The sequence below is a fragment of the Polyodon spathula genome, chromosome 6 (assembly GCF_017654505.1).
Source record: "Polyodon spathula isolate WHYD16114869_AA chromosome 6, ASM1765450v1, whole genome shotgun sequence".
In the NCBI taxonomy this organism is placed as follows: Eukaryota; Metazoa; Chordata; class Actinopteri; order Acipenseriformes; family Polyodontidae; genus Polyodon; species Polyodon spathula.
In genome coordinates this window covers 71,004,986-71,019,891 of record NC_054539.1, presented here as the reverse complement: position 1 = coordinate 71,019,891, position 14,906 = coordinate 71,004,986, and the positions used below count along the sequence as shown (strand labels likewise).

Here is a 14,906-nt window from a genome sequence, read left to right as displayed (position 1 = left end):
ACTGGGGTCATCATATGTACAACTGCTGCATTCTAGCAAAAAAATTCTTCTAAAAAATATTGCCGATTGCAGGGAAGCTTAGGAAAGTTTGTGAAACAGATGATATGCTAATTTTAGATTGTGGTATAGTCTACTTCATTGTGCATTTTATATATCCCTTGGATAAGATCGAAATGGGTTTTGACCCTGAGCCCCAAATTTCCTTGCACCAAAAACTGATTTTTTTAAATTTTTTTATTGGAAATTAGAACAGGCCTTCACCCAGCAGTATCTTTCTCTTTATAATACTGTAATGGTTTTTATATGTTAAGCCATCATAATTGTTTTTATTTTACGTGATCAAAGCCCCAATCCAGTTGTACATTACTAAACATACGTGATGTGGCTAGGATACATGGGCCAGCAAGGCATTGGCTAGTGGAGAGTATTTGTGCTTTGCATGCAGAGCCAAGCAAATATTATTGTAATAAACTTTATGATACAATTTCAAAAGTGACATTCGATTGCCCATTTGTGTTTGTGCCCCATTGACTTTTTCTAAAATCTCTACGTCCATATTATTCCACTAGACCTGATAGGATTTTACGTTTGCATATGTTCTCCTCATTTAAAATACCCTCTGGAGTACTCTCTGTACAGTACGGGTACACAGGTTGTAACAACCTCTACTGCTACAGTAGGTCATATGCTGTGTATTACAAAGTGTGTTCAACCTTTCGAAATGGCATGCACATGAATGTCTTTAGCATTCTTTCTGAACCAGCTGATGCTCAGTACCTAGATGCGGCGTAACTATGAAAACTGACCAATGAGAACGAGAAGCCAACATGTCTGTTTGGTGCGAAGTTTCAACACTCCAGCTGTCAAATTTATATACAGCCTAAGATCACAATGTTATGAAGAAATGGCAAGTAAAAAATAATATGAAAACATGTTGATTTTTTTTTTATACCGCTCTTAAAAATGTAAGTGGGCACTTTTTTTTTTTTTTTTTTATAAATAATCTATAGATATATTTTTGTACTTTTTATTCTTTAAAAAATGTACCTATCTGATTTTTACCTGTACGCTGCGCCAACCCATATGATAACATGGAGCTGAAATCGATCATTCACAGTGCGGTACAGTCCACATTGAAATGAAACATAAAACTTAATGGAGTTAAGTGCCAGGCTAGAGACACAAGGTATTTATTACAAATTTATATATTTATATATTTGGTTGGATACAAGTTGCTGATTTCTTTGTCTTCTGCTTCAGAATTGATTTTGGGTGCAGAAGAATGAAGATTTATTATAGATAGCAGCCCAAGATTTGTAAATGCAGAGTTACTGCTAGAGATATTGAAACTTAGGATAACTGAATGCCCTTTGGTTCCAATGTAAATTTAATTACTGCTTGAGTCACTCTAGTAAAAATGGTATTTTGAATTTCCGTAAACACAGTGGGGAGGAAAAGTCCCAAAACATTACTTTCAGTAGATCACATTCAAACTTAAACAATTTGTATTGCAAATGTTTTCTTACAACCACACTGTTTTTATGAACTGTTTGAATTTAGCAGCAGTAATCATTTATATATTTTTTAAAATCTCTCTTTTCAGAAGTGAGAGCGGAACTGATCTGACTCCTTCCATGGACTGAAGCTCGGGGTTCTAATGGATGAAGAGGAAACGCAAAGAAATAAGGTGACAAAGCAGGTGAAAGGGACTGTGGACCCTAAGAACAATGTGGACAGAGGATCCCCACAGACAACCACATCGTCCTCTGATAAGAATGAGAACCAAATCCAGGGATCGGTGAGCGGGCACCAGCAGACCCAGCAAGACTGTGTCAACAACAACGAGACAGACCCCCACAGCAAGACAGGGGATTCGAGAGGTCTGACACAGGGCCTTAACAACGAGACAGACCCCAACAGCAAGACAGGGGATTCCAGAGGTCTGACACAGGGCCTTAACAACGAGACAGACCCTCACAGCAAGACAGGGTATTGCAGAGGTCTGGCACAGGGCCTTAACAACGAGACAGACCCTCACAGCAAGACAGGAGATTCCAGCGATAGCCCGAGTGCCAACACTGAGGGGGTCAAGGGAAAAGGGACATCTCCAAAAAGGAACGGAAAACGCAGAAAGGGCATGGAGGCGGAATCTTCAGGTTTTCATTTCCTGTCTTGTCTGTTTAGCTACAGTATATCTATTTGGGAGGGCATGGATGTCAAGAGGAGTATCACTTTACTTAAAAGAGGATAACAATTGAAGTTCATATGCTTCAGGCCAAAACAATTGCGGTCATGTCACCTATACCAGTGCATCAAGACTGTAGTGTAAGCTTCAGCTTACTAATAATATCATTGAGTGTAGGGGATGTACTATATGTGTTAGCACAGCAATTATGTCATTGCCTTTATACCTTAACATTCATGGTATATACAGCATTTTTGCAAAAATATCACCTCATTCTAGCTTGACCTCATTACACAGTGTTTCCATAGATAATTAAAACAGCTCTGTAAAAAAGATGCACAGTTTACAATAACAGTGCAACAGCACAGGCAAGTGTAAACAAATTATTTTTACTGTATTACTCTTTAGGGAACAGAATGTACATTGATTACAATGCATAAGAATGATATTCTATTGTGCACACATACAGTACAGGCTCAGTTCAAATCACTATATGTGATTCTTTGCATTGGTCGTGAAATGTTAAGACGATAACATGTTGTGTGACTTGTTCTTCAGTTGACTAATCCTTCTGGAGTGTGCTCACCTAAATATTGCTCAGTCATACTTTTGTGGGCACAGTGCAAGCACAGTGTGATTCCATCATGATCCAAGCATTCTCTCAGCATTATTTTGAAACATGCTGCAGTGATACTACATACTGTATGGAAGTAAATTACATTTAACAGGTATATTGGATATATTATGGTCTAATAATGCCACTTTTAATTGTATTTCCATCACACAATGATATGTTCTGCAGGAGTGATTCCTAAAGGCCTTTCTTCAATTCAGAGTCCCATTGTCATTGTTGCTGCTGTTTTGTGTTTGCAGGAGTGGTTCCTGAAGCCTGCACACAAGTGATGCTAGACAGCATCTCTAACGGTTCGCAGGGACACAGTGAGGAGGAGGAGGATTTCCTGGAGGTCTCTACCAGCTGTCAACAGAAAATTGAAAAAATGAGTCTCCTGCAGTCGCTGTTCTCTTCACTCAAAGGTGGTATGGAACCGAGCAGCTCCAGAGTGCTGCCACAGCGTCTCCACCAGGTCCTGTAAAGTGTCTGCCTTGATTCCACAACTGTGGGGTGACTCTATGACCTAAAGGCTTGGCTGTAAAGGGGTTAATGCATGAATTCATGATTATTGTGTCTTGTTTCTTTGATATTATCTCCACAGTGGATAGCAAATGTGAGATACATGGGCTTAAGTGTTTAACACCTACACTACAGTACTACCATGTCTCTGTTCATCCACTCATCCAGTTTAATTCAGTAATGCAGCTTGGTATGGGCAGTATTTGGTATAAGTTGATGCGTACAGCTCCTTTAGCAGTCTCCTTTAGCAGCCTCTGCTTAGCTACACAATTTCCCAGTGAGTTGTATGGTTGTAGTCAATTTCCTTTTAGATTATTGGCCCTCCTCCTTTGACTTGTAGAAGGTGTATTGTTGCAAATAACCATAAGTAGTCAAGAATAATAAAAAAAAGTAACTTCCCACAGAGTTTTGTCTTTAATTAGCTGTATTTTGGTTGTTAATTTGGGGGGTTTCTGTTTGGCAGACAGGCGAGAACAATGACCTGTACATATAATCTCTGTGCTGGTATTTTTACCACACGTCTGCCTCTCTTTTATAAATGGCAGATTACAAGAAAAGTGTTTGATTGCCTTATATAGCCCTGTTTCTGTAAAGTTGTGTGAACACACCGCTTTTGTGAAGTTGTATTTATTACACAGGCATGAAATTGTGCAACACACGTGCACAGGGGTTGAACAACAAATTAATGTATATCTGCAAGGTGTTTCTGTAATGCTGGAGAGATACAGGAACATTTCTCATTGTCTCCAGTGATTATTATTATTATTATTATTTATTTATTTATTTATTTATTTATTTTTATTTTTTTAAACCCATAATGACTCCATGCACTCCATCTACGGGGTTACAAAAAGCAGTAAAGGCCTTTTTTCCTCAATTTTATTTGGTGGTCTCAATTAAACCCTCCCTAAACATTCTCTTCAGTTTCGAGCAGATTGAGGGTATACCTGGCAATCTAAACATTCTCTTCAGTTTCGAGCAGATTGAGGGTATACCTGGCAATCTAAACATTCTCTTCAGTTTCGAGCAGATTGAGGGTATACCTGGCAATCTAAACATTCTCTTCAGTTTCGAGCAGATTGAGGGTATACCTGGCAATCTAAACATTCTCTTCAGCTTCGAGCAGATTGAGGGTATACCTGGCAATCTAAACATTCTCTTCAGTTTCGAGCAGATTGAGGGTATACCTGGCAATGCCCTTTCCAATTTTACATATACGGTCACTTCTCGATAGTGGTGCAGCTTGGTTAGGACAAAGCAATGTGATGTCCTAGTTTTATATCTGAAATTACGGGTGAGAAAGACCTGCAATTCAGTGTGTGTTTTCTCTATGCCTCCAAAGATTGCACCCTGCTGTGCTGATGGAATGCCCCAGATCTGTTCTGTTGGGAGTCATTTCATTTCCACATGATACATTTCTTGGGGAAATGATTACATCAGCAAGATAATGCATGAGTCTTGCAGTTTTGCAATTTTCTAATGGCCAAGGGTAGAAAGTGAAATAGTCTTTTTTTTTTTTTTTTTTTTTTTTTGGTAGATCTGGGGTTGGGGAGAGACAAGGTGTCCTTTTAATCCATCATGACCCACTAGTAATAGAAGTTTAGCTTTTTTCTTTGTGATATTTTTACATACACCTTGTTTTATTATTTGTGTGTTCTTGTTTGTTGAATTGTGTTTTTATGGGGGCCCTGTTGACAGGAAGCGGTTTCATTAGAGTTCCACAGCAGTGACAGCTAAGAAAAATATTAAGACAATAGCGTTTTTTGTTTTTTGGTTTCCATTTATGTTTTTGTAATGCTTATGTGTACCACATCCACCGAGCGTTTAAGTGGCTCTCCAGGTATAACGCAGAAATGTGTTTCTTCAAAGAGACCCCATTGTGTATGCAGCCTCATCAGTGGCACTCTGCTGTGCTGCTGGAGCTTGGACCTGGCACTTAGGATTTTTGGAAATGTATTGTTATTGCTATTGGCAACAATGCAGCAAAGCAAGGGCCATTGGGTTCAGACTCCCACTGTAATAGAGATGCTAGAGCTGATTTTTGGACAGTTCCACTGTTTGTCACAAGAATGAAAACTGCCACTCTTCTTCTGCAAAGGTGGTAGCCATTGGAGAAACTTAGCAGACGTGTAATAGTATTATATTTATAATGTGTATCTATGTAGAGTGGATTTTGTGATTGCAAGTTTCCAAACAGTTCTTCTGTTTAAAATGCTGTTTGTAGTTTTATTTCTTTGACTGGCAAGTGGTATTGTCTAAGCATGCCATGTGCCTTGTACAGTTCTTGCTAGAGCTTATTTAGGCAATCATGCATGAATTGGAATAATGTATTTTCATGGCAGTAAAATTATTTAAAACTGGTATAAAGGCAAATACATATATTCTTTTTTCAGATAGCTGAGACCTACTTCCAAGAACATGATTGTATCCTTACTTTGTTTGGGGAAAAAACTATTTCACATTTTTCCAGCTGTTGTTTTGTGTTTAAAACTAGCAGGGCCAAAGCTTGCATTCTTCATTAAATATGTGTTTCAAATTTTGACTTAAAAGCACCACGAGGCAAGCATTTGTTTATGCAGTCTCTGTACTTCCAGTAAGCTGGTTTCAGTGAACAACCTGTGTGAGGTTCTGTATAGCAGAACATAGCTGAGCATTCTGTACCTTTCACTAATGCTCTACTGGGTCACCTCAACCTTGCCCTGGCCTGCTGTATGAAGTGAAACACCAGGCTTTCCGTAAATTTTCTTTAACAACTCTTGCAGATGAAAAAGCAGTCCAGTTCATCCAGCTGGAAAGACTGTATCACGAGCAGCTGCTGTCCAACTTGTCAGCCATTCAGAAGCAGTGGGGTATGTACCATAGAGGCAGCTGCCATGTTTCATCCATGACCAGTGTAGGCAGATCATTTCTAGTTTTCAATAGCAAATCGTTTGATTATTTGCTGCTACAGAACTGGATGTGTGACATATGATATGAATGGCTGGTGTGAACATTTTTGTCAGGACATCCTTTTTCTTAGCAGAGTGGCATTTACGCTGTCAGTAATTAACATGAAGTGGTATACCAGGATTAAGATTTGCCGTAGAAAGGTGAAATCATTTGAGATCTTGACAGGCTTTCCTGCACATGGTGGCGCATATGCTGTAAGCTTGACAGCACTGTAATGGTCTGGCAGCCCAGTTGTAGAGTACAGCTTACAGAAAAACCGATACAAAGCAATCGCTCTGATGGCACAGACGAGCAGTGTTTTTTATTTATTTATTTTGTATTATTTTTTTTTGTGGTTGGCTTTCAAACAACCTGATCAATGTCTTTTAACGTCCTCTCTGGTGGTTTTAGAATCCAGAAGGAAAGTAGCCCCATCTCAGGAGACCAAGCCCTTCCGAAACACTCTGGAAGCTCAGGAGCTAGCAACGCTGACGAAGCTCTGCAGGACGCACCGACGGTAAGAGGGAATATTTTAGAACCGTGAGGTCTGTAGGAGAACATGCCTTCTCCAGGGACCCCAGATTCCCCTTAACCGGCACCCCTCCATTCTTATCTCCCATGAGTGCTGCATATCAAAGGCAACTAACATTGTATTTAGTGGAGGCGCTCGTAATACATTAATTCAGAGATACTTAAAAGTATAGTTGTAGGCCCATTTACACTGGCCGTCACTGCCCTTTTAACCCTGTTCTCACGGTGCATTCATTACACTTGCTGCACTGGAGAATGCACACGCTCACTCTCCATTCATTACACTCGCTTCACTGGAGAATGCACACGCGCTCCATTCATTACACTCGCTGCACTGGAGAATGCACACGCTCACTCTCCATTCATTACACTCGCTTCACTGGAGAATGCACACGCTCGCGCTCCATTCATTACACTCGCTGCACTGGAGAATGCACACGCTCGTGCTCCATTCATTACACTCGCTGCACTGGAGAATGCACTTGCTCGCGCTCCATTCATTACACTCGCTGCACTGGAGAATGCACACGCTCGCGCTCCATTCATTACACTCGCTGCACTGGAGAATGCACACGCTCGTGCTCCATTCATTACACTCGCTGCACTGGAGAATGCACACGCTCGTGCTCCATTCATTACACTCGCTGCACTGGAGAATGCACACGCTCGCGCTCCATTCATTACACTCGCTGCACTGGAGAATGCACACGCTCGTGCTCCATTCATTACACTCGCTGCACTGGAGAATGCACACGCTCGCGCTCCATTCATTACACTCGCTGCACTGGAGAATGCACACGCTCGCGCTCCATTCATTACACTCGCTGCACTGGAGAATGCACTCGCTCACGGTGCATTCACTACACTTGCTGCACTGGAGAATGCACTCGCTCACGGTGCATTCACTACACTTGCTGCACTGGAGAATGCACACACGCTCCATTCATTACACTCGCTGCACTGGAGAATGCACACGCTCACACTCCATTTATTACACGCGCTGCACTGGAGAATGCACTTGCTCACGGTGCATTCACTACACTTGCTGCACTGGAGAATGCACACGCTCCATTCATTACACTCGCTGCACTGGAGAATGCACACGCTCGCACTCCATTCATTACACTCGCTGCACTGGAGAATGCACTCGCTCACGCTCCATTCATTACACTCGCTGCACTGGAGAATGCACACGCTCACGGTGCATTTATTACACTCGCTGCACTGGAGAATGCACACGCTCATGCTCCATTCACTACACTCGCTGCAGCAATGTGCATGTTCGGCTTGCCACCAGGAGCTTCGACATCAACCAGGCTTGAATGTAATCGGCGGATTCTGATTGTTGCAGGTTATGATGGTTCAAGCATATGCTCCGTTGCTGTGCTTTGAGCAATTTGAGACTAGAGATAGAGTTTCAACATGGGGGGGAGAGTGCATAGCTAAAATTAGAACGAAGACAGACTTCAGCCTTAATCGCTTTTTCCATTTTGCACAATTTGTAAGGGGAAGTAGATATAATAAAATTAGTATATAGTATTTGCAATCAGCCAGTCTTAAAAAATTATTTTTTTTTTGTTCCACAGGCCCACTCTTACTGCTGAAAAGGTAATGAAGTGGTACATTTCAAACTAGCTCATGCTTTGTCCTTTACTTGCACTGTTTTTTTTTTTTTTTTTTTTTTTACTCCTTGCTCTGGAGGGAAGCCAAATGTCCTATAATTTCGTTTCAGCCTGTTGCAGGTGGGAATGCATTGAAAAACAGCCTTATTGCATTGAAGAAACCTGGCGAGCAAGGGAAACCTGACCTTAAAGCAACTACGTACAGTTCAGGTACGTCTGTATGTTGTGCTGAGAGGGAAGTACTGTGATTTTGTCTGTGCATATTTAAACCTGACAGTTGTAGGTTCTCATTGTGCTAGTTTTATGTCCCAGTGCATTTCACTTGCAGTAAACTTCTCTAACTGTTTATCGCTAAATTGCAGTTTGTTCCAGAATACAACCTTCTTAAAGATAAAAAAATAAATAACATTGCTTAGTTTGAATAAGAGTGTTGATCTAAGACGTATTCAAGTAGGCTTTATCAGCAAAGTTCTTCAGTATAATAAAGCCAGTAGGTTTGTTTTCTTGACATAGTTTATTTTAGTTATGACAGCATTACAGAGGCATTGGAAGCTTTTTGGTGGTCTGCTAGATGTTAGAGCTGTTAAGTGTCATAGCTACTTGTTGTTGTGATTTTGGATTGGTCATCTGCATCCAGATTTTTTAGTATTATGTATGCGTAGTGTAGCAATGGTATAATTAACTGTAAAAAGTAGAAATCTTCTAATATAGAATAAGAGATTAATAACACTTTTTTTTTTTTGCTTAGTTAAAGGAAATTAATGACCATTATTAACACACTAGGGATCAAAGATATTTTTAAAACAAAATGCAACTTTCAGTGTTTTATAAGTTTATAGAACATTTTTAATAGGACGGTATTATAGACATTCTCACAAACAAGTGCCTAGTTAGCAAGACAAATAAATGGGACTTGCCATTCTAAGAACAAAGTACCAACCCAAAGGCCTCTCTACTAGTCCACACTTTAAATACCTTCTAGCCACTGCATAATGCATGACATGAAAGCGTTGTGTGTCCAAGGTGCAGGAAAGCCACTGAGTTTTGTTTACTGGGAGAGCAGGGGAGTGTCTGCTACCTTGGGTTCATGCCACTGTCTTTGTGTTTGTGTGGTTTCACTTTCACATACATGCATGATGCGGTATTCATTCCAGGACATCCATCTGTGTGCACAGCGATTGACTAACATGGGGGTTCTCAACTCAGTGTCAGACGGATGGAATACAGATGAGGGTGCTTGTTCTGTAACCTTTGTGCTGCCCACTCATTTATTAAAGGGACACGCATACCCTATTATCCCTGGCCTACATTATATTGGAGTGTGGTAATAGTAAAATGCTAAACCACTGTAGCTATTATTTGTATTAAAAATGTAGATATACAGGGTTGGTGGATGTCTTCTCCTTTCCAAAATGGTCCTGACACCTGTTTTATACACATTATGGGCTTCATTCACTAAACAGCGGTTCAAATCATTTAAATATAATGAATAATGTTAATATGTGGAAATGTATGCAAATTACATCACAAAATACCATACATATTCACTTAAGGGTGCTAACTTTACTAGGTGCCTCAGCGTGTTAAAAGTACCGCTTCTTGAAAACAGGCGGTGTCACAGAACCAGTAGAAGAGCTGCACAGGAGAGCAAGAAGAGGAGTCAGGGAGAGAGTGTTTCGGAGCAGGCAGACGTTACTAGTGCTGTGTGTGGAGGAGGTAATGACTAGATACAGACTGAGCACAGATCATACCAGCCTTATGTAAGGGTCTGGAAAATTCACAATATCACAAATTTCACTGAAATCATGTGTTTGACTGCCTACCTTGAAAATTATGCAATTTATTTTCCTTAGTGTTTTGCATTACTGTTAGAAGCAACGCTACAGTAGCTGTACACGGTCCAGCGTCAGTGCTGTACATTTGGTTACTATGGCAACGGGGTCAAACAAATACCAGCTTCATGATTGGTGAATTCCTCATACTGTACAATGACATAGCATGTGAGTCAGAGGCGGGAAGTCTAAAATGGTTGTCTACATGTTGTTGATGTATTAGTTTGCAGTGTATGATTAACATTGTATCTTGTAAAGTGTTTTGTGATGGTGGTCCACTATGGAAGGTGCTGTATAAATATAAAGATTTATTTATTGGTTTGTTTGTTTGTTTGTTTGTTTGTTTGTTTGTTTGTTAATTAAAAATGCAAACAGCTGACAAAAAAAGCTAAATTAATTTCAACAGAAGATCGCATTCAGAGCTACGTAAAGGAGACGTTGCATGCAGATGGTGGGATTCTGTTTTGCTCAACTTGTAATCTGTCTTTGGATCATCTAAGAAAATATACTATTGACAAGCACCTTAACAGCGCAGTACACAAAAACAAGAACATCAAACTAAACTAATTCAGGCTAATCAATTACCGAACAAGCCGGTCACAATCACAGGACTTGGCTCACCGTGCACCAGCTACCCCTGTGGCTGGCCAGGGCGCCTGCAGGCCAGCCTGTACGAAGTTCAGAACTGCGTGGTCCGCCGATGCTGTAAGTTCTGGATATGGCTGCACGGCGGACATGCAAAGTGAAAAAAAGTGGACGGCTGACGACACTCGTTTCAGAGGACGATATTGCTCATCTTCGTATCTCCCGAGTTAGTTTAGGGGTTGCAGCAGTGAGCCAGCCTGAATAATAATTGAACATTCCAAAATTGGGCAAAAATTGGGAGAAAATTGGGAAATTAATGAAAATAATCACCATGTACTAGTAGGTAGGCTATGCTTAAAATAGCTTTAAAATATACAAAAGAAACTGTAAACGTCCAATAAATGAATGTAGACAGAGTGGGAGTTGAAGTGCAGTCATAAATAAAAGCAATCAAACGGCATCTAATGTTAAAGTGATGTTTTGCCAAACACCTTTTGAAATGTAAATAGTGAACTTTTAATTGACTGAGCGAGTGCTGTGCTGACTTTTGATTAATGTTACAAAATAAATCGGAGGGAAATTAAGTTGAACAAACAAGTATTTGTTGGATTTGCAGAGTTAAACATAAATGTTCCAATAACAGTTACTTTCTCTGCTTTGACTGTCTTGCAGGACACTGATTTGGGACAAGACCCCTGCCCTCATCCTACAGAGCACAATTTTGTCCTTAATGTTTCATTGAAGTTAATGTTCTCACTGGTTCAGCACCAAAAAGCCTTTCATAATTCCCCACCACTTCTGCTTATACATTTATCTCCTGGTCTGTAAACTTTAGATTCCTCACTCTGTCCTCCTTGATCGCTGTCGTTGTGACAAGCTCAGAACCATACTTAGCTTTTCTTTTTGTGTGCCATTATATAAATATACTATAACATAGTACGTGTAAACCTCATGCATAATTCCACGTGTTGAATTCTGCGTGCTGAATTCCGCGCTTTTTATCAACTTGCAAATTAGTCATTTAGCTCATTTTATTTGTGCATATAATTACAGTAGTGAATAGAGTGACCAATGGTTCATTGTTGCTAGTGGTGTGGCTTCCCCCTGCCATGCAGTAATTCTGGTAATTTACCGTCATTTAGTGAATGAGGCCCTATGTACTCTAGTCATCTGTAGTCTCAGTCATGTTCAATCAGACACCAAAAAGTGAATCGTTGTACGTACAATATGTGGCCTTCTTGTAAACTCAATATCATAATGTATGTTAATGTATTTTACAGGTTTGTAACTAAAAGTCTCATTTTAGGCATGAATGCAGTCAAATGACTGAACCCTGTTTATGGTGAAGTTCGAAATAACTTGCAGGAGGAGCAGCTTGTTTGCGCGTTCTAGTAAATGAAAAGGTTTCTTAGTACGTTCGCTCACATTTTGCACTTGACCATCTGTGTCTGGAAGTTTGATTGGATCGCTCCATAGAACAGTGAGCTTTCAGATTGTATATGCTATAACAAAGACTGAAAAAGAAACTTTATTGTGGTTAAATGCATATGTGTTCTATAGAGATATTGCATGAAAGGTGCAAATAGAAACATTAAACAGTATATCTGTTACCCTCACAAACGTTTTGCAATGTTTAAATGTGTTCAGGAATGTAGTTAAAGTTTAAATGTGTAGAAGAAGTTTGTACAGCATGCATGTGTGGGCGTGTATGTGTGCGAGTATGTATGTAGGTATGTGTGTGTGTGTGTGTGTATGTGTGTGCTGTCTGTCCCAGTCTTCAACATGTTAGTGAATGTTTGCTATAGCACTGCGACACAAGCAGGTCCAGAAGCAGTCGCTGTACAGAACGATGAGATAAACTGCTAAAGATGTCATTGTTGTTATTTTTTATCCTTTGAGTGCAGTGTTTACATTTAAAAAAATGCACATGCACTCATTGAATAATGAATCTACTTACATAGTATTATTAAATGAAGTGGAGACATGGGTAATAAAATAAATGAATCCCAGAGCACCTCAACACTGTTAGGTCTGTTGTGATGAGTCTATACTAATTGTATCTTTGTTTCTTCCCTTTCAGGTAACGGACCTGACAGAGAAACACTGAGGGAGGAAAAGGAAGGCAAACAAGTGGGCATGTCGGACAGAGGGTCTTTTTCTGGGAGTGAAACCAGCAAAAGTGTTGTGGGCAGCCACCAGAGGGAGCCATTATGCAATAATAGTTCATTGCAGGCCTCTGGCACACTTGGCCAGCCCTGCAGTGACTCTTTGTTTACTAAGAACACTGGTAGGGAGGGCAGCTGTTTCCAGCCAGAGGCAGAGGAGCTCCCTGAAGATATGCTGACAGATGCAGCAACCTCACAGCAGCAGGGGGAGGGGGGTGGGGAGGAACCTCTGCCGACCAGGAGGGCAGAGCTAATTGACACAGCGCAAAAGAAGCCTGTCTCCAGGCAAGCCCGTCCAGAACAGCAAGCAAGTGGCATACAATATGACTCTTCTGCCAGTGGGGAGCAGGCTGGAGAAGGGAATTATCTGGGAGAAGAGGTAAAGGTGAAAGGCAAAGGTTTGTTGTCCTCACCTCCTCGAGAAGCAAGGGACGACTCAGAGAGCACCTCAGCAGGGAATGAAGCCCTCCAGTCAGAGCACATGAGTGAGCCGAAGGAGCTGGAAGGACAGGGAGGGGGCGAGGAGGATGAGAAGGAGGAGCTGGGTCTGGAGGAAGGGGAAGCGGACTTGGAGAGCGAGGATGTCTTGAAGGCCACAGGGAGAGCAGAGGAGGTAGAGAAGAAGGGATCTCCTGACAGGGATGTTGCCTCTTCCACGGGTGGATCTGTGGTTAAATCTGAGCTGGACACATCCCCCCTTGCATCCGTGGATATGTGGGGTCTGGACGACAGCACGCCCTCCCTGGATGACCTTGCAAAGAGGATAGAGATTGAGGAGGTGAGTAACATTCCTGGAATCCCTAGTGCTGTCAAATGGGGCAAATCTTATAGAAATGTGATCACTAATATTAATCCCTGCAGTTTTACTTTTCAGTCACCAATCCACCATAGTGGCCACGAATATTGCTTCACCTTGCATTCAACCATGCTCAACTTGTTTGAGATAACCACAGATTTTGGTAGGACATCGCACGTTTTTTAAATAAATGCTGTCAATTGTGAATGTTTACTCATTATTATTTATACAGTATATCTTAGAAAGTAACAGCTTAACCAACTATTTTTACTGTAGCCCTTGACTACTGCCAGCAAGTGCATGTTTGTGCTGTTTGTTGCTGTGGTAGTCACAGTACTGTAGTTTTATTTTGAGTAAGCTGTTGCTGTTACTTCATTTTCTTGGATACTTTACACTGTCGTGCTACTGTGATTAAAATAAAAACATAACAGATGCATGCTTGTGATATTCCCATCTTTGGATATATACTGTGTATGTCATAACCTGTGTGGAAACATACAAAATAAAATAGTTGTATTGCATAATACAGAATACAGCACAATTGACAGCCATTTAAGTTAGTGTTCAAGACAAGACAAAATGAGCTAAAACTAATGGCACTAATGCTTTTTTATTGCATTATTTTTGTACTCATTTACAGACCCTTGAATTTTCTGTTGCTTTCTTGAGATTATAACGTAGCACTGACAGCAATCACAGTTGAAACAGTAGAGTAGTAGTTCAGTTAAGCCTCAGAATAGCACAACAAAATATAATCGTTCAAGTAAATATTGGTGATTGTACTGCCCACATACATTTCGCTCCATTTCCCCTCACATGATTATTATAATGTCATTGCTGTTCAGTAAAAGCTTGTGTACAGCAAATGAATGCGAGGGGTAAGTATGCCTTGGTAGCGTCAGGAGAAAAAAAAAAAAAAAAGCATTCGCAACAAGCCTAAAGCAAGTTTAACATACTACAGGGGTATTACTAAAATATGTATTCCAAACAGATACAGTACTTTGGAATGTAATCTATATAAACTAGACACGAGTTTACGAAAAATAACTCATGTCTAGTAATTCTGTGACAGCTGCAGCATGAGCATTGCATCTTGTTAATACTGTACCACCCAACGTTCCCTACCTAAA

At 40.6% G+C, this 14,906-nt stretch overlaps 1 protein-coding gene across 4 annotated transcripts in view; it reads left to right on the top strand.

Moving 5' to 3' along the window:
• Window positions 1-14,906, top strand: part of LOC121317562 (consortin-like) — a 32,071-nt gene that overhangs the window by 1,734 nt on the left and 15,431 nt on the right. For 3 of the 4 annotated variants that reach the window (XM_041253634.1, XM_041253635.1, XM_041253638.1), the window contains exons 2-9: window positions 1,604-2,156; window positions 3,059-3,270; window positions 5,711-5,741; window positions 6,080-6,166; window positions 6,657-6,762; window positions 8,363-8,384; window positions 8,509-8,608; window positions 12,896-13,758. In XM_041253634.1, the coding sequence (XP_041109568.1) occupies window positions 1,658-2,156; window positions 3,059-3,270; window positions 5,711-5,741; window positions 6,080-6,166; window positions 6,657-6,762; window positions 8,363-8,384; window positions 8,509-8,608; window positions 12,896-13,758 (1,920 nt within the window). In that variant the 5' untranslated portion in view covers window positions 1,604-1,657. The remainder of the gene's footprint in view (window positions 1-1,603; window positions 2,157-3,058; window positions 3,271-5,710; window positions 5,742-6,079; window positions 6,167-6,656; window positions 6,763-8,362; window positions 8,385-8,508; window positions 8,609-12,895; window positions 13,759-14,906) is intronic. The other variant, XM_041253637.1, reaches the window with a different exon arrangement.